Source organism: Channa argus, chromosome 1 (genome assembly GCF_033026475.1).
Source record: "Channa argus isolate prfri chromosome 1, Channa argus male v1.0, whole genome shotgun sequence".
Taxonomy (NCBI): Eukaryota; Metazoa; Chordata; class Actinopteri; order Anabantiformes; family Channidae; genus Channa; species Channa argus.
This window is the reverse complement of record NC_090197.1, coordinates 29965515-29990560: the sequence shown is the minus strand read 5'-3', so window position 1 is coordinate 29990560 and position 25046 is coordinate 29965515. Positions and strand designations below refer to the sequence as shown.

Here is a 25046-nt window from a genome sequence, read left to right as displayed (position 1 = left end):
CTACTACATATATCATGTTAAGTCCAAACCCAATGAGTTCCTTGACATTGATTTCTAAGTTTTGATATTCAGATTTGCCATGGTTAACGGCAGGGACATCACATTGCCAGAATGACACAGTGACACAGGGCGGAGCTTGCCTTGAACCCCTCACTAATACATACTTGCTGCTGCTGTTGTTGTTGTTCTTGTTTGTTGCCAATGGTAACCCGTAGTAACCAGCCCTCTGATCCCACTTCCTCCTCATCGCTGTTCCTTCCTTTATCCCATTATGCCTTGCAGGAGCTGCGGGAGATCCACAGCCGGCAGCAGAGACAGAAACAGAAGGAGATGGAGGGAGACACACAAACACTGACACACATACAGTCTCACATACACACCCCGAGTGAGAGAAAGTCGGCTGAGCTCCAGGAGAACAGGTGAGAAGGAAATACACTGGCATATTGTACAATCTTGAATTTTATTAATGAATTTATATTATATGCCATTAAAAGATGTGTTAACTTTAAGATAAGATAAGAAAGGAGGTTTCTGTCATCCTGCAGGTCAGAGGAAGGCGTAGCCTGGAGGGATGAGGCAGGAAGCTCTGCCCCTAAAGGTCCTAGCCCAGTCTCCGTTTCTGCGCCCCATGCATGGCTAAACCGAGTTACTCAGGAAGAGGAGGAGAGGAAGAGGAGAGGGATGGAGGAAGAAGAAGAGGTCAGGAAAGGGGCAGGATCAGTAGAGGAGAAGGAAGATGAGGGAAGAAACAAGAAAGACATGCAGGACAAACTGAATAAGCTCCTCAACCAGCCGACAGACCCCTGGGCTTCATCAGGTATGTGAGGGCTCAGATATATTAACTGTTTACCAATGGCATTGTTGTTTGTGTTATTGATCACACACTTTCCTGCATAGTTTGTGTATGTGTGGAGGATTTAAAACGTTAACCAAACGATTTAAAAACTTTGATGTTGTAATAAAATATTCTAAGCCATATCATCCTTACTGTTTTTTTTTCTTTATAAAGTACTTTCTTACTTTGCCCAGTATTTCATGTGGCACTAGAGAGAAAGTCTTTAAATTTAACTTGCTGCAGAGACCTTGTTCCATGTGTTGTAATTTTTGGTTATTTACCATAGAGAAAACTCCAGGACCAAGTCCATTTGACCAGAAAGCGTCAGGAATTAGTTTTGACCAGCAGCAGCAGCCGGTGAGGGTGGTTTACTACAGGGCTCTGTATCCATTCGATGCTCGCAGCCATGATGAGATCAGTATCACCCCTGGAGATGTGATCATGGTATGTATATGCTTTTATCCTTCATCAGTTCACATACATGCAGAAACATGGGAAGACAGAATAATGATGGTGCACACTAAGTTTATATTGGAGTCTTCAGTTATCTCCATGACATTGTATAAGAGAATTTTAAGTTATGTCACGCTATGTTAAGTGTTGGTGTATGGGGGTTCCATCTCATTATATATGTATACACTCAGCCTGCAAGGGTAGTTACAGTAGGTTATGGGTTTACTTTTTGTTTTGTTGGCTAGAAACATCTTTAAATATTACAGATTTGGAGATGGGGAAAAGGTAAGGAAGCATTTCTCTACCAATCTTCTCTTGCACTGACTCATTTGTTTATAATGAGTTCCCTTTAAATACATATACATTCCTTTACCGCCACTGAAGGACTTGCAGACATGTAGTGAACAGATATTTTATTGCCTATTTTGTATTTATATACTTCCTCTTCAACTCTGTGGTTTATGGTGTGTGTGTGTGTGTGTGTGTGGGAGAGAGAGAGAAAGAGAGAAAGGACTAATGATTTCCTCTTTCCTCTACTATGCAAACTGAAGGTGAAGGGGGAATGGGTAAGTTCTTTCCCCCCAACCCAGTGTTGTGCCTTCATCAATCACAAGCCAGCAATCATTTGTGCTCTTGCTGTCATTTGTTCAGCTCATTCCATCTCCATGTTTATTAATTTGCCATTGAATGTATTTTCAGTCATGTTCGAAAGTTAGTACTCCTCATTTATTTTCTGTTTTTTTGTGTGTATAAAAACATTTTTAAAAATAATCTCTTGTAACAGGTTTTCGTATCAGGCAACCTCAGGTGAACAACAATGTCTGACTGTTTTCACTGTGCCATTATTTATTTAATTTAAATGAAGCAAAAAAAGTGGGGAAAAAAACATGTGGGCAGTACTTAGAACCCCCCATGATCCAGTCGCTTGTAGAGCCACCTTTATCAGCAATACTGCCACTGCCTATATATATTATAGGTTGCCACATCACATCCACTGCCGTGCTTGACAGTGGGTGTGAGGTGTTTCTGCTGAAATGCTTAGTTTGATTTTTCGCCAACATGGCACCTGGCATTAAGGCCAGACATGTCCAATTTTGCCACGTCTGTCCATAGGACCTTGTTTGAGAAGTCTTGTGGTTTGTTCACATGCTGTTTTCTCAACTGTAATTGTGCTTTAATGTTGTTTTTAGAGAGAAAAGACTTTCTCCACGCAACCCTTCCAAACAAACCATACTTTGATCTATTAATTGTCCTGTCATGGACCTTGGGGTAAATGTGCTAGGATGTTCAGTCCTGGGGAGATTGGTAACTTTCTTCAGTGCTTTGTACTAAGACCATTGCTTATGTCTTTCGGTGCCAAGAGGCACTTTGCTTCAGCCCAGCAAAGTGCCAATACCTTTGCTTCTATAGAGGTCTGCAGATCGGCTGATGATAAGTAGCACTTTGCTGTGACCCATCTTCCCATCTTTTACCACAAATAACATAAAATAAGAGGGGGTACTACATTTTGAACATGACTGTAGCTTTGTTTTTCAAAATGAAGTCATTTTAATCAGGTGTCAATTTTTATTTTTTCATAATATGTTAAAAGTTGTGAATATGCTGAACTGAGCCAAAGAAATGCAAACCTCATTCTGAGCCCTCTGATTTTTTATTATCCACTCAAATAAGCTTAGACTTTTTTCCCATCCTATATCTAAACCTACCAGATGTTACAACATATAGTCTTAACAGAGTTTTCAGTGGTTTTTTTCTTACCTCTGTATTGACATTGGCTGCTATCTGTGATGGATAGAAGGCACTATAACAGGCAAGGGTTTTAGAATGAGATTTTTCTAATTACATTGGACATTAGACATGTAGTTGTATTGTAAGAACCTTGTTGACATGAGACAGCATTTACTTAGAATGAAAGCAGAACATTAATTTAAAGAACAAACAAAATACCAATTTTATATATTGTCTGTCACTTGAATATCTAATACTATGGTAACACTCCTTGTGATATTTAACTGCAGCTGCTGTTGTGGACATTATTTTTTCCAATGCTGCTGTGCTTTACTATAAACCAACTTCTCATAAACATCTCCATGTGCTTATATCCACATTTGTTTGAAAGCTTAAACTTTATTGTAATCCTCCCCCCTCTGCTCCTACAGGTGGACGAGTCACAAACAGGTGAGCCTGGTTGGCTGGGAGGAGAGCTCAGGGGGCGGACTGGTTGGTTTCCAGCTAATTATGCAGAAAGGATACCTGACAGTGAAGCACCAATAAGCCTGCGAGCCACAGCCTCGTCCACACCTGCATCAACTCAGCAGCCCATTACAACACCACCTCCAGCACCTGGACATACCTCCTCCTCCACATCCTCTGCCAACAGTAACTGGGCTGACTTCAGCACCAAGTGAGTCCTACTGATGAGATTAGCAACGTTTTTGATTTAAGTTAGTAGACTCACTCAGGTGGTTCGTCCTCTCCTTGGCTGAGAGACAGTCTTCCCTGATCCTCAACCAATAACAGCAGTGCTAGTTATCCCACATATAGTAAGGGATAAGATACGTCTCTATTGAAAAAAAAAACACAGAAATGTTTAAAACAAAGAATTCAAATATGGAGTTGTAAAGCCTGAATCACCTTAAATGATTCAGAAGCAACAATTAGTTTTAAAAATGCTAAGAAGAATATATAGAATAAACTAGAAAATGTATTACTGCCCCTAGAAGATGTGTTGCAATCCATTATCTAGACTAGCCAGAGTAGCCTCAGCCTTTCTCCTTTGGTTTGTTTGCTCAGTAAGTGTGATCTTAATTTAACTAGACATGCCAAGGTTTCCTGAAATTGACGATCATGTCTTTGTTTTGGTAACAGTAGGATGGAGAAATGAGAATCTATTGGCTTTGTCTGTGTATTTTCAGTTGGCCCTCAAATACAGCCAGCCAATCAGACAGCGAGGGGTGGGACGCATGGCCAACATCTTCAGCCAGCCAGAATCCTTCGCTCAGTGTTCCCTCAGCACAGCTAAGGCAACGCTCTGCCTTTACACCTGCTACCATGACAACGGGCTCCTCTCCATCCCCTGTACTGGGACAGGTAAGTACATAACAGAACTGTGTACAATGTCTGGACTTAAAGAGATAAATGTTTCTCAAATTAAGCCCCCCACATTTGGTTTGGGTAGAAGGCTCAACATTAGGTCTTTGTTTCTTTATGAAAATCCCAACTAAGTGGTGCATTTGGCCTTTTTTTTTTGTTTGTTTGTTTGTCAGGGGGAGAAGGTGGAGGGTCTCCAGGCTCAGGCCTTGTATCCCTGGAGAGCAAAAAAGGATAACCACCTTAACTTCAACAAAAATGAGGTAAAACAGTGCAATCCAAAATTTCTGAGTGTTAAAATTACACAGATTAGAGCTAATAATTTTGATTTTATTGTTACTATAGATAATAACAGTGTTGGAGCAGCAAGACATGTGGTGGCTAGGTGAACTGCAGACTGGACAGAGAGGCTGGTTCCCCAAAAGTTATGTCAAGCTCATCTCCGCCACCATGACAGCTCCTGCCAGCGCTGCGGCACGCATCAAAAACACTAAGTAGGTTCAAATGTCACATCAAGTCAAAATTAATTTATTCATCTGAAGTTTTAGGGTGGCAATTTTTCCATTTTAATGACATACTTTTCCTTCTGAAATTACAAAGCAGTCAGGAGATCTAAATTTTGCTGACAGGTTATTTGCTAGTTCAAAAAAAAAAAAACCCTACGAGGGATAAACTTCCGCGTTACTGTCACAACAGCAGGCTTGAATTTGTAATTGATTCTTATAGATTGTACTCTCTAATTTATCAGCTTCCGCGGTCTAATTTCTTGCATCATTTCACCCCTCATTAGTCATTACAGATCATCAGACAGGAACTCCAAGGCCATTTCTGGACTAAAATATCAGACAGGATTGAGCTGAAACTAACTGATTAAGTATGGCTTTCAGGCTTTTGTAGTGGTCTGTCAAGCAGCACTTGAAAAGCTCCTCAGGAATTGCTTAAGGCAGGTATACACTTAACAACTGATCCAATGATAAAGGTGTTGACTGGTTGGACTGGGTCTCTGCTAAAAGTTGGCAGAGAAAATCATAAAGTGTGTGCTGTGAAAAGATATTAATCTTTAGTTTTAAGATCAAGAAACATGTTGGTATTAGAGCAACTGTTTTGGTATTAAATACCAAAAGTTTGTGTGAGATTCTAAAATAAGTCATTTTATTATTATTTATATACTTTTTAAAAGTTTGGTTTTCACCTTGTCTCTTCTAGTGAGTCTGGAGTATCAGACAGCCCTCCCAATGGTAAACGACCCTCCCCGTCTCCAACAAAATCCTCGGAGTCTGGAGAAGGTGAACAAACAAAAATCGATATTTGTCATAAAACTATGTTGGTAACTGTCATTAACTCTGTGCATGTTTCGTCTGCAGAGTATGTGGCCATGTACACCTACGAAAGCAGTGAACAAGGAGACCTGAGTTTTCAGCAAGGAGATATTGTCATGGTGACCAGGAAAGAAGGGGATTGGTGGACAGGGATGGTCGGGAGCAAAACTGGAGTGTTCCCGTCAAATTACGTTAAACCACGAGACTCAGCATTAGAGGTCAGAGGTCATTTATCATAATTTGTGCAGGATTTTAAGCTTTCACAGGATGAGAAAAATATTTGTAAACAATGTTGTTCTAAACTCTTATTCTGTCTGTAGTCATTGGGACCAGCAGGGAAGACAGGCAGCCTAGGAAAGAAACCAGGTGAGCCTTAATGTACTCTGTAATATTGTTCCGATAGAGCTGTTCTAGCAAAAATTGCACATCAGAGCCCTATAGGTGATACAGGAGCAGAACTAACCACATCGTCTATCTTTCACTTTTGCAGAGATCGCTCAGGTGATTGCCCCCTACAGTGCTACAGGAGCAGAGCAACTGACGTTAGCTCCAGGACAGCTGATCCTCATCAGGAAAAAGAATCCTGGGGGCTGGTGGGAGGGTGAGCTTCAGGTAGACACCATAAATTCTATCATATGCAGTGATATGTCCTATATGTAGTATCATTTTAAAATGCAATAATTAACATGTTTAATTTTACGGCATTTTCAGTGTATTTACTGCACTGTAATTATTTTTAGGAATATTCACCTAAGCTTATAACAAAATATGTCTATTATTACTTTTATCACATAACACAAGGACATACAGACAGAAAGAAAGACCTTTGATTTTAATCTTTACTATTACCTGTGTTCTGGTTTGTTCAGGCACGGGGAAAAAAGCGGCAGATAGGTTGGTTTCCAGCCAATTATGTGAAGTTGCTCAGTCCCAGCACCAACAAGACAACGCCTACGGAGCCCACCCCACCTAAACTGCCTCCTGTCAGCACAGGTAAACAAACAACGCGTTACATGTACATATACTACTCACAAAATTTAGGGATATTTGACTTACGGGTGAAATTCATGGAAAATCTAAATAGGTATCATGAAAGTAGGGCATTTAAGCAACAGTGGTGGGTATACCACAACAGAAAATGTCATTGTCTTAATAACTTTCAATTGTTAAGTGTTGTCTTGCTCTCATGATGTCAAAACGTGAACAGCATGATGAAGAGGACTGTTTAAATACAAATTGTCATTTAACCAGAGCATGTAGTGTCATGGATCAGACATGGTAAGTACTGAAACACTGAACAGTTGTACATGTGCATTTAAAAGTTTAGAGAAGGTCAAATTAAGTTCACCTGAAAAGGTTATGTTGCATTTTAGGTGCATTCTGAAATTTCACCCAAAAGTCAAATATCCCTGCTGGAAAACATTCTTTAATTTACCAGACTGTAGAAAAGAAAGAAATCTACTTTATAGTATGTGCTTTATTGTTAGATTAAAGGATAGCTTCAGCCATTTTCTGAACTCGTAATATTGTCCCCAGTCACCATAGACCATAACGCCAACAATAAATCCTCTCTACTCATGTTTGGTTAGTTGTCAGCCTGCAGCCTGGATTCGCTTATTCACTGGTGCCATAGAATAGTTTGATAATAATGGTTACATGTCAGGGTAAAAGCCGGTGGCTGGAAATGATTAAAAAGCAAACTGTGCTGTATTTCAAAGTTGTTTCAAAATTGGGACAATGGAGATTAACGTGGTTGTGTTACTTACAAACATTAATTGTCATTTCATCATACTGTTTATTTTGAACTGGCATCAGTGTGTTTACTATAAGAGAGAATATTATAATTTTTTATGTATTTTCAACAGACTTTGGTCCTAAAATTGACTTTTTGTACTCTTGATGCTTAATGAAAATGTGCACAATTACTACAGAATTCTTGGTTTGCTTGCATGGTACACTGCTAAACCTAAATAAATAAGTCAAAGCACCATCGCTGATCTCCCCACATTCAAATCAAACAGATAACTTTTACTGTTTTCAAAAGCTTCTGTCACTCTGCTGGTCCAAATGTAATTTCTAAAAAAAAGAATTCTCCTAAAATCATTTTTGAGCTTTTCAAAAAGTCACTTAAAAGTGAGAATCTTTTGTCTGCGTTAGTTTGAAAGCATTTGAAAGAGATTTGGAAAGTTCGGATAGATGTTGTCAGTTGTCAAACCTCTATAATTAAGATCTTTCTGTAAAACCAACATAAATGAATCAAGTGTGAAGCATGAAAACCTGGATCCAAGAAAAGGATATAAAAATACAAGAAAAGCCTAGTTTGTTTACAGTTTGTTTTATAAGAAGTGCTTACATCTAGTCAATCATGTCTGTATGTGGTTCTGAAGCTCTGTGTCAGGTGATTGGGATGTACGACTATGTGGCCCAGAACGATGATGAGCTGGCCTTCCAGAAAGGTCAGGTGATCACAGTGCTCAACAAGGACGACTGTGATTGGTGGAAAGGGGAGCTCAATGGGAGGGAAGGTCTGTTTCCCAGCAACTATGTCAAACTCACAACAGATACAGACCCCAGCACGCAGTGTGAGTACACACACACTCAAACACATACATATTCTTACATGAATCACTTACACAAATGATCAGATTAAGAGATTTAATAATATCAGAGTAACACTCACACAATCACACATACACATTCTCCCTCACTGACACACACACACCGCAGAGCCAGGTGTGGAGATGCTGTTTCTCTGTCAGTCTTTGACCCTTGGTTGGTTTGACCCTTGACCTTTCACCTCAACACTCCTTTGGGCCTCTTTGATTACCTCCCAGTAATGCACCACCTCTGTGTGGTGTTTTTGTGTGCGTGTTTGTATGGTGTAATATGCATGCAGGTGTGTGTATGTGCAACATTAATATAAAAGTGTTTTCTTTTCTGCATGTGTCCCCCCAGCATGATCCACCATAGACTTAGAGTTTCAAGAGCGGAGATGCCAGCAGTAACCTTTATGTGCAGAATTATTACGGTTATAGCCATACTGTGGCAATGCACAGTATAAAAATGCTAAAAATGCACGAAATATAAGATTCTACACAGATGTGATCATGATGAACAGGATGAGTCAAGTACTGTAGGTTTGGGCGATAATTCATTATTATAAATTATTTACTTTCAGTGCAGTCATGTTGTGATATGAACATCTCAATATAAAACAGTGTTTGTTATTGAAAACAAAAATATACAGTATAGAATCTGGCAGCACTAAGGTAAATAATATTATTTTTATAAATTTTGCATGCATTTTTTTTCCATACCGTTTTATTTGTTTATATCAATATTTTGACTTCAGCTATCCTGACCAGCATTACCAGTAAATACTGTATGTACCAAGGTCACAAGTAATTTTTTAGATCAGGAAATGGACCACATTAGAAAGAATTTATCATAAAAACATATTTAAAAAACATTCCCTAAAGCTTTTTATTTAACAAGTGACACAGGTCATTTTCACACCACAGTAGTAAAAATAAACTTGGGCCTCAACTGAAAAGTGTATTTTCCATTTCCGGTTATATTTTCAATGTCATAACAGTCTAACGTTAGACGAACGGTCAAAGAGCTTTTAATTTGTAGTATTAAAACTGAGAGAAGCATTTTTTTTTGGTCATTCTTATTTGATTGTTTATTTAAACAATCAAGTATTTAAATTGTTACTGATAAACATGGTGACTAATATATTGTGACTTGTTTAGGCCATAAAATGTATAAATTGCTTAGAAAACTAGTAGGTAGGGTTATATTTATTCCTATATTAATTCAGTAAATTGTTCTTCTTCTCTGCTTCTCATTCATAAACTAAACCAAATTTATGATGCATGAATAATAAAAAGATTATTCATACATAATTCAATGGTGCTGTACATGGATTATTCCATTATTTTAATATGGCAAGAGCTCTAACAGCAAAAGCCTAAATTTTACAGTTTTTTTTATTTTTATTTTTTTGTGGTCTTATTATGCTCTCTTACTATGTGGTCAGGGGTTTTATTTGCTTTAGCTTCCTCTGTTTCAGGTTTAAATATAATAAGAAAGGAACAGCAGCTTCATTTAATGCACAGATTAAAAAACATTGTGCATAAACAATCACTGGCTAAAAGAAGTCTGTAGAGAGAAGCTCAGTGACTGCCTGCTGATGTGTTGTCCGCTCTAGATCTTCTATTTCTATGTTAGCTTAGACCACACCTCCACACTCTGTCTTGCTGCACGCTCCACCCACCTAGCACCCGATTGGTTGTTGTTGTTGTTGTGATTGTTGTTTTGTTTAGTTGTTTTTGTTGATGTTGTTGTTGTCGTCCTCTCTCTAGGATCATATCATTACCCAGAACCCCCCTCTCCTCAAAGCCCTCAAAGAGACCCACTAGGCCACTCAACCAATGGGACAGCAGCAAGAGGTCACATGACCCGGAAATGGCGACTCTCCACCAATAGAAGCCAGAGAGAGAGACAGACATACAGACAGACTGTAACGTTAAAACGCCCTGTGGTGGCGAGAACTCTGTCTATGCATGGCTCTGACTGGACTTGGCCAGACTCTATCTAAGGCTCTGGCTCCAGACAGCACTGTTCAACAGGAGGGAGATCAATAGTCAGGACTCCTCTTCTCCTTCTCCTTATCCTTTTCTCATTTCCTCTTTCTCTCCTTGCTCTCTTTTATTTGTGAGGTGTTTAGATAAAGAGGAGAGGATATTAAAGGAGAGCAAAAGAAGAGGCAAGACTATTGAGCTCCTTTCTCCCAGATTGGACTAATGAGCATGTTTTGACTTCATCACAGTGACTGTATTCATACAACACACACACACACACACACACACACACAAACACACATGTCCACACATGTGGTCCACACATCCAACATTTATCTGTACACACAGCCCTATCTTAGCCTGGTAAAGTGGATAGTGGGTCATTTTGTGGCTTTATGGGAGATTCTGGTTTCAGAATCAGTAGCTGAGCTCTTCCCTCCCTTTGTTTTTTTTATTTATTTATGTTTTTATTTTTATTATTATTATTAATATTTTTTGGGCTTCAGAAGCTTCATTGACCTGTCAGTCATATGTGCTGGCTTCACCCCATCCCTGTCACTAACCCATCCCCTCCCACAGCTTCACAGAAAGACCCACTATCTGCTGGAGGTCAGTGATCAATGCACCTCTCTCTTTACCTTTCCTCTCCTCAATGCCAAAGACTCCTCTTTTCTGCTTTGTTCTCCTCCTCTTTACTTTTCCAGTTTTAACCCTGCAAAAAACGAGATGAAGAAAAGGAGAGGAGACAAAATGAAATGAGGCAGTAGTGAGGTGCATCCCACAGCAGTTAAAGGCTAAGTTTCAACCCACACTGCTGCTCCCTGCTAATGATTACAATTTAGTCCGTGTCTCCTTCTGTCCTTCTCTTTTGGGAAAAGGATATAGTAGGGAGCAAGCAGCTGGAGTGGGACTAAGCTCATAGCTCAGGGCTAAATTGAAAAGCCATGTGGTAACTGTTTAGCAAACCAGCTAACCAAATTACACACACACACACAAAAAACATAACATGGTACAGAGTTTGGAGTATTCACTCACACGCACTATCTCACACATACAGTGAAAACCTGTTTATCCTTGGTAGTTTGAGATGAATTTATAATGCTCTGTTTTTGTTTACATGCGTTATAATTCTTTTATGTTGCTGTGATGATGAGATGCTGTCACACACTGTTGAGGGCTATGGACCGTGACATTACACAGACATATTTTTACTAAAACCAACAATGTGTTATTTGGGAAAGTGTTAATTTAAATCATTCCAGTTAAAGTGTGTGTGATGAGTAGTTTGACATTTTGAGAAAGTCATTTTTCCCTTTTTTTGAGTTAGATAATGAGAGAGATCCCACTCTCATATCTGTGTGTAAAATATTAATAAGCTAGAGCCAGCAGGATTGAACGGATAAAATCTGCCTAACCATTTCCACATGTTGGCAGCTTTTATGTCAAGCTAAGCTAATCAATTTTTATATATACCACTCAGATATGAGAGTGGGACTGATTATTGTATCACTCTCCCATTAAGAAAGTGAATATTTCCCAAAATCTTGAACTGGTCCTTTTAAATAGCTCAGCTATTATGGTTGTGACACAATTCATAAACGGGTTACATTTTAAGTAGTATGAGCTGTCCCTCCCAAAGACATGACAGTCTTTTTTTCTTTTCTTTTTTTTCATGCACCACCATTTCATGCACCAAAAGCTGATTTTAAGCGGACTTTTTCATCTCCTTACACTGCAAAACTATCAAACCACCAAAATCATGTAACCCCAGTGAAATGTAAAAATTTTAAAGTGGTGCTAAATTCATCTACACCAAGATACAGAACTGAATAATATTCTGAACCCTACTGTTTAGTCAGAAGATTGGAAAAGATATCACACAAATCATTTTCCATGACCTGCTTCATTACTGCATTGCAATTTAGCAGCCTCGGTGTTCCTCTGCTTCATATGAAACATTCAGCACAGTGTGTTCCCACTAAACAAGCAGCCAAAGAGAGGAACCACAGAGCTGTACCAAGTCCACACAACCTCATATCACTTTATTAAATCAGATTACTGATTCACCGGATTTTGTTTAGGGATCGACTGACGGAGAAATACAGACAGCACAGCCTTACTTTCAACATAAATACAGTATGTATGTATGCTGTATAATAGCAGATATCATGATGACATGCACCCTGTTGTACCTTTGTCGTTTCCCACAGTAACAGAAACATTATTTTCTTTGTTTCTATAGCAAAAGGCTAATATTATAGTGGTTAAAATATCAGATTTGTATTGTTTATTTGCTTTTTTTTTATCCAGATGACAGTATTGTGATTTTAAAGTTTACCCTCAGAAACATGAACGTTGAATGAAACAATTGTTGAACTACGCAACGTTTTATGCAATAAGCAAGTTGTTATTATTATTATTATGATTGTTAACCTGTTGGGATCCCAATGGTTCCTCACTCTGTCAGTATTGGACGTGAAGCTCTTTGATTTGTTGGTTGAGTCAAACACTGTTGGTTGTTTACCAAACTGAGGCTCCAGGCCCAGATTGGGTCAGATGCTGAGTTTTTGTTTTAAACACATCTTGGTATTCATGTTGTTTGTCAGTTTGGTAACCAATGGTTGAGACTCCTCATCGTCAGAGAGTGTATTTTAAGTTAGAACAAAGACTCACCCAAACCAGAGCTATGCCCCACAAAAGCTTCATTGATAAGACACCATATATGCTGTATTTCTGTCTGTTACTACATGCTAATGCTCCCATTTGCAGCCATTTTTATCCATTTTAGCATTTGGTTGAAATTATTTTTGGACTTTTAACAGTGCAGCTGGAAGAAGAGTTTACTGTTTTTAGTTTACAATTTAATTTTGTTACCTTTTTTTTTTTAACAAAACACAGTGCTCAACTCTGCTCTTAGGCATGGCTCTTGTCTAGGTCTGGTTTTATTAAAAATGAAAATAAAAGCTCTGTATGATCTATACTTAATCTAATCAATTGTAATGGTCGGTGCTTCATATGGGTATAAATAGGAACTCTGATGAATGGGAGAATGGAATAACAGCCAAGCCAAATGTAACCAGACTGCACTTGGTGTCAGTGTGTGAGTAAATGAATGAAAGTGTGTATGTGTGTGGAAATTAAAGCATGAGTGAACAATTTTATGAATACGGTTAGATGGACACACAAAGGAATTAAAAGGATACTTGAATGAGTGAATGAAATGTACAGAATGTTAGAATAGTGTTGAAAGCAAAAATGTCCTGAGGTTTTATTGGTGGAGATTTGACTGGTTCTGATGATTAAACACTCTGAGACAGACTGGAGTTGACTGGCCTTGTTACTCTGTAACACACACACACACATTTATTGAGACTTGTATCAGGTATCTACTTAAACCTAAGAAGGGTTTTGGATAAATTTGGCATTTGTAGCTAAAACAGTTTAATTTTATTTGTGAGCTTTACAAATAGGTGATTTAATAAAGTGATAATAATGATAAAATACTCTGTGTATGTAAATCTATGATGATCCTCCGTAATCAAGGAGAGGTTAAGTAGAATAATGTTTTTTTAAACCATCAAGAAATAATCCAGTTGCCTTAACTCTTCTTAAAATATGTTTGTCAGCTTCTTGTGTAGTTCTTCCGCCTCTTAGTGGTCAAACATGGATAAATGTAGCTTTAAATTCAACAAAACCAAAACATCCTTGAGCACAACTTTAATCTAGAAGGGCAGAACATTTAGTAAAATAAACACTTTGCCAGCTGGAGTACTGTGAACATACAGTAACTGAATCCAGGGTCTCTGCAGGCCTTCTTTCCACACCCTTGAAATCATGGATTTCAGTCTCCCCCTGAAAATATTCAAATGTTTTTATAAAAGTCTTAAAAATTTGTCTAACCTGATTCAGGGTGCGCTGACCTCCACCTGCTGGACATGCTGAGTCCCATGGAGAGGAAGAGGCAAGGATACATCCATGAGCTGATCGTCACTGAGGAGAACTACGTCAACGACCTGCAGCTCGTCACAGAGGTGAACACACATACAGCAAGAAGAACACAATATACACAAGAATAACTGTATACTATATTACAGCAAATATGTATCAGGTGATTTGCAAAGACATTTAATTTAGTTTGAATATTAGCACTTTAGATAGCACTTAACAAGAAACAAAAAATGCTTAAATTGTTTTGCATGGAGATAATAAAAGTGAAGACTGGAACTTAGCAAGAAACAAAATTCGAGGAAAAAGGATCTTCCACTGCACTAACAAAACAGTTTATTATGAGTAAAAATGATAACAACAGTACAGGATTTTTTGGATTTAAACTTAAATCGTTTTTTTTTTTTTACTTGCTTCTATGCAGTTCAATTCACTGTTCAATAACCAAAAGCACCGACAATACATGAAAAGGGTATAGGCTGACCCAAGGCTTGGAATCAAGTACCAAATTGCCCAATCCTTCAGAGTTATAAGTCTCTGATGTTATCAGGTCCTTTTACTGATGCAGGCATATTTTTCTGACAGTTGCATAATACAAACTTTAGTCAGATACAACAGATTTGTGTGTTGCTGTGTGTAGATCTTTCACAAACCTCTGCTGGAGTGCGAGCTGCTGACGGAGAAAGAGGTGGCCATGATCTTTGTCAACTGGAAGGAGCTCATCATGTGCAATATCAAACTGCTCAAGTAAATAGAAACTGCAACGAACATACACACAGAGTCACGCACACAGATTAAAAGCAGATCAACATTCTATGACATCCCACTTAAAGACTCAAGCAAGTCGTCACTGGCTTTCCTTTAAATGTTAAATATAACATTGACATGAGCACATATTTGCCTTGCAAATTTTAGCTGCTTTGAATGATGTTCTTGTTTTCTTTCCTCACTGTCCAGCCTTAAACACAACAGTGTAATACACTATTTTTCTAATTTGATTATAAGTCTATGAGACTTGTCCCTGACATCAATCCAGTGAAATTTCAGATCATCTTCATCTTTCTCTGCAGGGCTCTGAGAGTGAGGAAGAAGATGTCAGGTGACCGCATGCCGGTGAAGATGATTGGTGACATTCTGACCAACCAGCTGCCACACATGCAACCCTACATCAGGTTCTGTCTATATGAAATAATGCTGCAGGAAGTCCTGACTTTATTCCTTTATGAACACCTTTATTTAAGGTGTTATGTAGACGTCACTAAAATCTTCTTCTTTTTCTTCTTCTTTGGTCAATTCGTTGTTCAGATTCTGTTCATGTCAGCTGAATGGAGCCACATTGATTCAACAGAAAACCGATGACAACCCTGAGATCAAAGATTTCCTCAAGGTATAAAACTACTTTGTCGGTGTGCACACACTTTTTGTGCCCCTTTGCAGCATTTGGGTCGTATTATTCAGCAGAAATGAAAAAATGTTGATGCTTTTACAGACACTTCAAAAGTATATTGAAATGTAGCTGAACATGTAGCATCAATGTAGAATGTATGTTTATCACAATGGGCAAATAAAAGTTGTCAAGCAGTAAAATATGTAACGCTGTCCTCCTCTCACCCATGCAGAGGTTAGCCATGGATCCCAGGTGTAAAGGAATGCCTCTCTCCAGTTTCCTGCTCAAACCCATGCAGAGAGTCACACGCTACCCGCTCATTATCAAGAACGTACGAATGTACTTCAAGTCACTTCAGAGTTCCAGCTACCAGCTTAGTTTGCAATATTTCTGTCTTATTTTTCTATTATTTGTCTCTCTGTACTAATTTCAGATCTTAGAAAACACTCCAGAATCACATCCAGACCACAGCCACCTGAAAGCTGCTCTGGAGAAAGCAGAGGAGCTGTGTTCACAGGTGACAACATACACACACATACACACTTTCATACTGAAAGTGAATTAAATTTTGAGACTTTTAACCTACGTTCAGCAGGTTTGTTGTTGTTGCGTATTTGCACATTATTCCTTACAGCATCGGCAATGCTTACGTTGCTGCAGGAAACTGTCTTAATGTGCATGTATGGCTGTTTTAGGTTAACGAGGGGGTCAGGGAAAAGGAGAACTCCGATCGTCTGGAGTGGATTCAGGCTCACGTCCAGTGTGAGGGTCTGTCAGAGGTAAATGAAATTTATTTCAACTGAACTTTGTAGAGAACATCCAGCAGAACACAGCATTTTTCTGCTCCGACAAATAACTGTGAGTCAGCGGTGCGCTTTATGTATAACTGCCAATTATCTGGCCTTTCATGTAGTGATGTACACATATTGTACAGTACGTGGACTTTTTCTTTTTGCACATTTTGTATCTGTTATAGTCATTTTGTGTCATTTTCATTCACTCACTATTTCAGTGTATTTCTATATAGATTTTATACATTTTCAATGTCAACACCATTGGTTTCTATTATTACATCCTTAGTGATCAACCTGTTAGTGACTATTATAAGGTTTGTTTTTTGCTAGATTTAGGAGAATTTACTGACATCAAAGCCCATTTTTACTGTCTAGTTTTGGATGATGTTTTTGGTCATTTGTGTTAATTTTTTGTAATTTGCTGTCTATTGTTTTGGACTTTTTATGTGTTTTTGGTCATGCATCTTTTGAATTGTTTCTTTTGAACCAATGCAAATAATGCAGACATTGTTTCAATCATCCACCACATCAAGACAAACTTCAGCTTGAAAACTACATACAGTTGGCTATCTGATCGTTTAGAGGATAATGTATCTGTGTGAGCTAAATACTGAAATATCCTGTCTGAAATCACCTGAAGTTAGATCAACTGAATATGGTGCTGCATGCTCTTTACGGAGTGACTTATTAAAACAATAATGAATGAATGCTGGTCAGACAATAATTTGAGGAAATCACTGTTGGACTGTTGATGTATGTATGTATGTCAGTGTTTTACAACAAAATATACATTTGTCAATAGAAAAAATATTTGTTTCTCTGTTCTTTAGCAACTAGTGTTTAACTCCGTCACCAACTGTCTGGGTCCCAGGAAGTTCCTCCACAGCGGGAAACTGTTCAAGGCCAAGAGCAGCAAAGAGCTCTATGGTTTCCTGTTCAACGACTTCCTGCTCCTGACACAGGTTAGGCTGTTCGTTACTGCATGTGGCTTTGTTTGTTCTGCACAATCTCTGGTTCGCTTATAAATCTTCCTTTGTTTCTATATCCTTCAACCTCTTTTTCACTCTCACAGGTGACTAAACCTCTGGGCTCGTCTGGATCAGACAAAGTCTTCTCTTCAAAAACTCACCTGCAATATCGCATGTACAAGACGGTGAGAAACAGTTTTATACTGCTGTGCAAACATGATAGAAAAGTACATGATTTAAACATGATTTAATGAAGTCAGGTAATAATTCTTAAACAAAATACTTTGAAAGGTAGTTAATTAATTTTATTTTGTTTTTCATCACACCTGTTTTACTAAACATATAAGATGTTTTAGCTTTTGGGAATTTATTTTAGTTTGGCTGTTAAAATAAAACGATTACTTTCAACTTGCAATAATGTTACCAATCTATGTGTATATCCAAATCTCTCTCTCTCTCTCTCTGTCTGTCTGTCTCTCTGTCTGTCTCTCTCTCTCTCTCTCTCTCTCTCTCTCTAAGTGGTGTTTTAATTAATGAAGTGTGGAGTTTGCATGTTCTCCCTGTGCTTTTGTGGGTGTCCTCCAGTTTCCTCCTACGGTCCAAAGTCATGCATGTTAGGAAATTAGGAAAATGACTCTAAATTGCCTGTAGGTGTGAATGTAAGTGTGAATGGTTGTCTGTTTGTGTATGTATCTCTGTGTTGGCGCTGAGACAAACTGAAGACCTGTTCAGGATGTATCCTGCCTCTCGCCCAATGACAGCTGGGATAAACTTCAGCCCACCAAGACCCTAAACAGGATAAGCGGTTACAGATAATGGATGGATTGATGATTTTGGTAGACCTACAGTAACAGTATGTTCAGCCTGTGTGTGACTGATAATAATTGTCTCTTTCAGCCAATCTTCTTAAATGAAGTGTTAGTGAAGCTGCCAACAGACCCGTCAGGAGATGAACCTCTGTTCCACATCTCCCACATAGACAGAGTTTACACACTCCGAGCTGAGAGCATCAATGAACGGTAATACACACAGGCAAAGACACGTTCATGATATAAGTCAACCCGAAATCTGACACTTAGATTAAAGGAGTATTCTGGATTAGAGTTGTTTTTATCCATTATTATATAACCAACTTTACAGCCGAGATGTGAAAGAAGCACGTGTTCAATCAACATGTCCTTTTAATGGAAACAAGATTGTTTTGTGTGTGTATTTATGTAGAACAGCGTGGGTTCAGAAAATAAAGGCTGCTTCAGAACTCTTCATTGAGACAGAGAAGAAGAAAAGAGAGAAAGCATATCTAGGTACCTCCTCTATCATTTCCTCATTCTGTAATGCTTTGTTCAATGGAATCAGTTGAAAATTTGCATTTGGCTAATATATTTTGTCCGTGGCATTTTATGTATTTCTTTTTATTTGATCAATTTAGATTTAATTCTAAAGCTTCTCTTTGTTTGCCTCTATGTTTGGGACAGGTTTTAACACAAACTTTCTGATTTCTCTGCTTCTTTGTGCCCAGTTCGTTCTCAGAGAGCTACAGGCATTGGGAGACTAATGGTCAATATTGTGGAGGGAATCGAGCTCAAACCCTGTCGCTCCCATGGTACGTGGAGTACACACTACGTACTTTACTGAAAATTGGGAAAACAGTTACATTTTGTTATAGTATTGAGTGCTAAGAATGATAACAGGCATGATTTTTAATTTACTATAAATACAAGTACAGTGTGTTTTCCCAATACTGTGATCTGGTTTCTGACATTTTATCTTTTACTTGAATAAAAGTAGAAGATTTAATAATTAAAGCTATTGTTTGAAACATTCTTTAAAATTTCTCAATAAAAATATATGCCATAACTTATCTTAATATGGCAAGACGCAGATGAAGCCTCTGGTGACACAGACTCAGAGCTAACAGCAGTGCAGAGATATGTTTTGACAGAGGCTCACCCTACTAACCAATCAGAAAAAAGCTACGATTTTTGCTTGATTATTATGTTTTGTAGCATTATTATCTCTTGTAATTTTGCAACAATGACTAACTAAAGGGCTGTGCAGAGCATTGCCAAGCGTAAAGAGCGAAGCAAAGGTGTGTCCAGGTAGGGAGAGGGTCGAACTGGTCACAGTACACAGGATGAATTCAGGGATGTTAGCGCTGCATTTAGTTGCAATTGTAACTTTAATTAAAATAATAAAAGTAATAACTTCAAAATATTGCATACTGTGCCACAAGTAAAAATATTCATAATGCAAAATTATTATTATATTATTTACTCCCACCAGGTCTTTGCAGATGTTTTTGGCATTATTGAATGTTAACATGCCTGATTTTGGTACTGCTTTTCTAAAAAAGGTCACTCAGGATTTATCAGGGGATTTGTCTAATTAAGTATTTTGATTGCAACATTGTGAATTTCTGTTGGGACTTATTATTGGATTCTAATAATCAATGTTTTTCATCGGTTACAGGTCAAATGGAGTTCATGTTTATTACTTAGCAAAATGCTAAGCAGTGTTTTAATTGACAAAGTCTTATTATCTTTTTAGATTTTAATTATTTATTTTATTTTTTTGTCCTTCCGGCTTATCCCGTGAGTTCAGGGTCGCCTCAGCGGATCATTGTCCGAATGTTGATTTGGCCCCGGTTTTATGTCAGATGCCCTTAACTGACGCAACCCTCCACAATTTCTGCTGGGCTTGGACCGCACTGCACAGCTGGGATGGGAATGGGCTGTTAGGGGTTAGTTTAAAAGCAAAGTAAAAGCAGCAGATCTCTTTAAGGAAAATGAAAACAGTTTATAAACAATTGTGAAATAAATTAAAGAATTTATTTCACAATATTTTGATGACAAATTTTAATAACACTAATCGTATTTTATTTTTCCGTTACTTTACCTTTTCTGCTCTGTGGTATAGTGTGATATTTGCCTCTGAAGTATAATTGAAATACAGAATATTTAAACTACTTAAACAGTAGTAGCACTGAAGTAGAGGTAATGGTAATTTTCCACCACTGGCAGCACCTACAGGACAAAGAATCGAACCCTTGTTCTACTTTATTTTTTCCATGCATAAATTATAATGAGGTAGATCAATAAATAAACAACCAAGCATTTTCAACTCGTTAAATTATTTAAAACTGTAGTATATCTACAGTGTCTCCAATCGTTTGTTGTAGAACAAGAGCAGTATTCTCAATCATTTGATTGTCTGCATTTCCAGGGAAAAGTAACCCATACTGTGAGGTGACCATGGGCTCCCAGTGCCATATCACAAAAACATTACAGGTAGGGTTATTGTTGCTACATGTATGGCTTTTATTTTTATTGATTAAAGAGTGACAGTTTCCTAGTGTTCAACCTTCCATAACTTACTCTGTAATGCTCCTTTATAGACTGATAATAAAAAATAAAAATGATTAAAACAATCACACTGTGTGTCATAATTGTAATTAGAAAATGACTTCAGTAGTGCATCAGGTCAATCAGCATATTGTTTTCTCATTGTGTAGGACACGCTGAATCCTAAGTGGAACTCCAATTGTCAGTTTTTTATAAAAGACCTGGAACAAGATGTCCTCTGTATTACTGTTTTTGAAAGAGACCAGTTCTCACCTGACGGTCAGTAATACTCACACACTGGTTGAAAGAACTTCCTCAGTATTTTTAACAGCTTCATTTTAAATTCTCTTCACATGCTCACTCTTTGTATTTCTGCATTTCAGACTTCCTCGGCAGGACGGAAATCCGATTGGCAGAAATAAAGAAGGACCAGGGCTCTAAAGGACCAATCACGAAGAGATTGCTACTCCACGAGGTTCCCACAGGCGAGATCGTCGTCAGGCTGGACCTCCAGCTGTTTGAAGAACCATAAAAACAGAACGGGACCCCACTGGACTAGATTGGACTGTTGAGCAACTAAGACATGTGATTTGGACCAGGAGGTTGGGCTGGATTGGACTCGACTGGTCTGGATTCTGTTACTTTGGGCTGGAGCAGTTTCTCGGTCCTTTCAGACTGGGCAACTGAGTAAGAGTAAGTAAGTAAGAGTAACTGTCATTTCCCTGTTAAATTAAATGAAAAGAAATTAACTTTTTAGTACTTTAGAAGCAGCAAGTTAGGATTGTCAACTGGGCAAACTAATCTGGGGCTCAGTCTTGCAAATTCATAAAAAAACTGATATTCACATCTCTATAACGAGCTTCAGAAGGTATTAAAAGTCCCACATTTCATCCACAAAGGCGTCCTTAGTTACTTACACATCTGCAAACTACTGTGAGGCTGCCGAAACAGTGGTCTGTAAGGTTTTTATGCAATAATTTATTATTATTATAATTCTAGCCACAATATCTACAGAGCTCATTCACTCACAGTGAGCAGTTGTCAATTTTTCCAGTGACATGTTTACCTAAAAAATGTATATAAAATGCATTTTAATGTATAGATTTGATCTTATTTATGGACCAGTATGGCAATGAAATTGAAATGTATTTTTTTTATATGTGGGAATAAATAGGTTTCAATAAGTTTCTAATTTTATTTCGTTAACACTGCAGAAGCCCTCTTTAGGAACCGTAAAATACCAAAATACACTGTGTATCAGTTTCTTTTTGGTAGTGTGATTAATCGGGGAAGTTGCAATGCATATTACGTATTCTTCTTTTAAGGTCAAAATTAGGTTCTGACACCATTGAGTTTATATTAAGAATAAATGGTGTATTTTTCCTAAAACTAAAAAAATTTAGTTTTGTCAAATGACCACAAACTAACTGAATTAGGGCCAACAGCAAACACTAAATTCAGCCTTGAGAAAGCAAAACAGAAACATAGACAGCAACTACTGTAGCCTCAAGGCTACACTAGATTATTTAAGTACAATGGCATTGTGTGACTTTTAGTCATTTGATTTGCAGTATTGTTGCAATGAGTCATTTTAAAGTGTGTTGAAATCTGAAAGAGATATATATATATGGTTTCTATGATAAATATTCTACCTTAAATTTGTGTCTGCAGATTGTGATACAAAGATCTTAATGTCATTAATTGTCCTGGTCACACAGTTTCTTGCAGTGCTAAAATAGTTAATCAATTAAAAATTGAGACTCTAATTAAGAATTTGTCACAATAACAGATTAGCTTCTGTAGCTCAGTCTGTTTCTATTCAAGTCTAGTCTACTTATGCCCTCCTTAAATCTGGTCCAGTTCAGTCCAATCTGGTTCACTTTACTACACTCCAGTCCTCTTGGAGATCTGCTGTGATCGGCTGTGCTGTGTTCTGTCCCTTTGCTTTTTCAGAAAGTCTCACAGATGCTCCAGTGACAATCCCAGCCTTTCTTCTTCATCCCTGTGTGTGTGTGTGTGTGTGTGTGGGTGTGTGTGTGTGTGTGTACGTGTGTGTGTGTGTGTGGGTGTGTGGGTGTGTGTGCGCACGTGTGGTGTGAATGAATGTATGAGTGTCAAGGTGAACAGGCTAATTAACCGTACAGCTCATTGTACATTTTCTTTTATCTTTACAGTGAGTCTTAAACACTTTCAGAGTATTCAGATAAGCTTTTCAGGCTTTCACCTTTGGGAAACTGCATGTAAGGGACCTTGACTTTGTATCAATTTAGACTGTTTTCACTGTCCTCACTGAACATTTATGCCATGTTATTTTAGCAGGTGCTCAGTTTGTACAGGTTTATTGAGAAATGCTTACCATGCGAATAGGATGAAAATATAAAAAGACTTTACCCCAGTATATGACAAGTGTTTAGTGTAAATAAGTTAGAGAAAGTACAAGAGGTCACTTTGACATGTATCAGTTATACCAATTCTAAAAATAATATGGCTGAAACATGGCCATACGAGGAACAGGTGTGACAGATAGCAAGGTACTGTGTGTGTGTGTGTGGGGGGGGGTGCATAGTTAAAGGTGGTTTTTGTCACACATCTGACCTCTGTTGTTATGTCGCTGCTATGTGAAGCTGTAACAGTGGAGATCACTATGCAGGGAGGGAAATTCTGAGACTCGTAAACAAGCTTCATACAACACAAATGTATTTTAAACCATTTACACGCGCTAACCCTGAGAAAGCTCAATGTAGAAGCAGTTTTACGTCCCGTACTGTTACTGTAAAGCCCACACGAGCAGAACATACTAACATATGTCACACAGCAGCCGTTTTGAATAGTCCAAAGTAGGAAGCTTAACCTGCTAAACTGTGATTAAAAGTGACGTTTAAATCCCCATGTTATTCTATTTTTTTTACGGTTAGGAAATCCAAACAGATCAAAAATATACAGTAAAATATTATTTTAAAGGCAAGGAATTTCCTAAAACATTGAGGCGTACTGTAGTTTTAACAAATACTGCGCAAACAGGAGAAAGCTTAGCTCGCAGTATATATACAGGTGCAGATTAATACACATTGGGTGCTTTACTGAGGGCTTGAGTCAAAATGCACTGCATGATAATGAAGAAACAATACAGATTATCACATTCTTTTAAACGTGCGCGAGAATTAAGCATTGTCATATATTAGCATTGTTAGCTAAAGTAGCAATTATGAGAGCTGTTATGATTGCTTAAATGAGCAAATATACTGGCTAGCTTTTAGCTAGCTACTTGCTATAGCCTGGGCTGTGACAGCTCACATTAGGGCAAAATATTTAAAATATGAATAGCTAAAATATGATAGACATCAGATATTTTGTTTACAGCAAAATTTATATAGATTTCACTGCTGCTGCATAGCTTACTTGGTGCCTTCACATGGGGTTGTGTTAGCTTGTTCATGAGAAGGTGCCAAATGAAACAACGCACAAATTGCCATTTAATGTGCCATAGTTAATAACTTTTTTTAACCATAAAAACAAGGAATGTTTTCGTTTTTGATTTTCAATATATTACACCAATAAACTTAGGAGTTACTTTCTTCATTGGAGTTTCCCAACCTGGGTTTTCAAAATGGCCGCTGTATCAGCAAAGCTAGAGGGAAAACAATGCTAGTTTGTTTGCTCACAAAAGTTGTACATATGTTGGTTAGTTAGCTACTTTGCCAGTGAGTATACATAATGATTTTTGATTTAAGCCACCACTTCAGCAATATACTGAAATACCACTGAGACAACTGTTAGTTACCTTTGTGACCAGCCACTGTCCAATCAGAAGTCAGAGCGGCCGTTGCAGCACCTTGACTGTGGAGGAGGTGTGAACGAATGTTTGTGTGTCCCCCAGACTGAAGCTGATGATAATGATAATGAATGATGATGAAGTTGTTGTACGTCCCTTCAGGACCCCCACCCCCTTTCCACTCCACACTGTACTGAAACTAACCTAATCCAGTTTGAACCTGTTCTTACTTTCCAGGTTGTGTATACTACTGCTATCTGAGAGTTAATATATGAGTGCTATGGGGGGTGATAGAGAGAGCCCACTGTTAATTATCACTGTAGAAGATGATGATGTATGTTGTCTTTCAATGTTATGAATAAACTTCAGTTGGACCAAGACTGCAGCAGTTGGCTTTGTTGGTTCCTTTTAAGGCTGAAAAATATATTATTTATTTTCACTTTAAGCCTTGGAAATATTTAACAGTTTTATCTCCTCAAACTTCTGAGAAACCACAACGAATAAATGCCTCTTTTCTTTAAGGTGTCCAAGAAACGTGGGATTCTTACCATCACAC

General features: G+C 38.0%; 1 protein-coding gene across 5 annotated transcripts in view; it reads left to right on the top strand.

Moving 5' to 3' along the window:
- itsn1 (intersectin 1 (SH3 domain protein)) overlaps window positions 1–24870 on the top strand; it is a 43407-nt gene extending 18537 nt beyond the window's left edge. For 2 of the 5 annotated variants that reach the window (XM_067480111.1, XM_067480094.1), the window contains 29 exons: window positions 283–419; window positions 546–817; window positions 1122–1279; window positions 1840–1854; window positions 3448–3692; window positions 4204–4378; window positions 4555–4641; window positions 4724–4872; window positions 5585–5664; window positions 5743–5915; window positions 6018–6063; window positions 6188–6309; window positions 6567–6690; window positions 8085–8279; window positions 14193–14314; window positions 14869–14975; window positions 15299–15400; window positions 15534–15615; window positions 15848–15946; window positions 16049–16132; window positions 16311–16394; window positions 17240–17371; window positions 17482–17562; window positions 18275–18396; window positions 18599–18681; window positions 18897–18980; window positions 20600–20664; window positions 20889–20997; window positions 21102–24870. In XM_067480111.1, the coding sequence (XP_067336212.1) occupies window positions 283–419; window positions 546–817; window positions 1122–1279; window positions 1840–1854; window positions 3448–3692; window positions 4204–4378; window positions 4555–4641; window positions 4724–4872; window positions 5585–5664; window positions 5743–5915; window positions 6018–6063; window positions 6188–6309; window positions 6567–6690; window positions 8085–8279; window positions 14193–14314; window positions 14869–14975; window positions 15299–15400; window positions 15534–15615; window positions 15848–15946; window positions 16049–16132; window positions 16311–16394; window positions 17240–17371; window positions 17482–17562; window positions 18275–18396; window positions 18599–18681; window positions 18897–18980; window positions 20600–20664; window positions 20889–20997; window positions 21102–21250 (3483 nt within the window). In that variant the 3' untranslated portion in view covers window positions 21251–24870. Of the gene's footprint in view, window positions 1–282; window positions 420–545; window positions 818–1121; window positions 1280–1839; window positions 1855–3447; window positions 3693–4203; window positions 4379–4554; window positions 4642–4723; window positions 4873–5584; window positions 5665–5742; window positions 5916–6017; window positions 6064–6187; window positions 6310–6566; window positions 6691–8084; window positions 8280–10064; window positions 13603–14192; window positions 14315–14868; window positions 14976–15298; window positions 15401–15533; window positions 15616–15847; window positions 15947–16048; window positions 16133–16310; window positions 16395–17239; window positions 17372–17481; window positions 17563–18274; window positions 18397–18598; window positions 18682–18896; window positions 18981–20599; window positions 20665–20888; window positions 20998–21101 lie in introns of those variants that run through there. The other 3 variants (XM_067480129.1, XM_067480103.1, XM_067480121.1) reach the window with 2 other exon arrangements.
- Window positions 24871–25046: the final 176 nt, after the last annotated feature.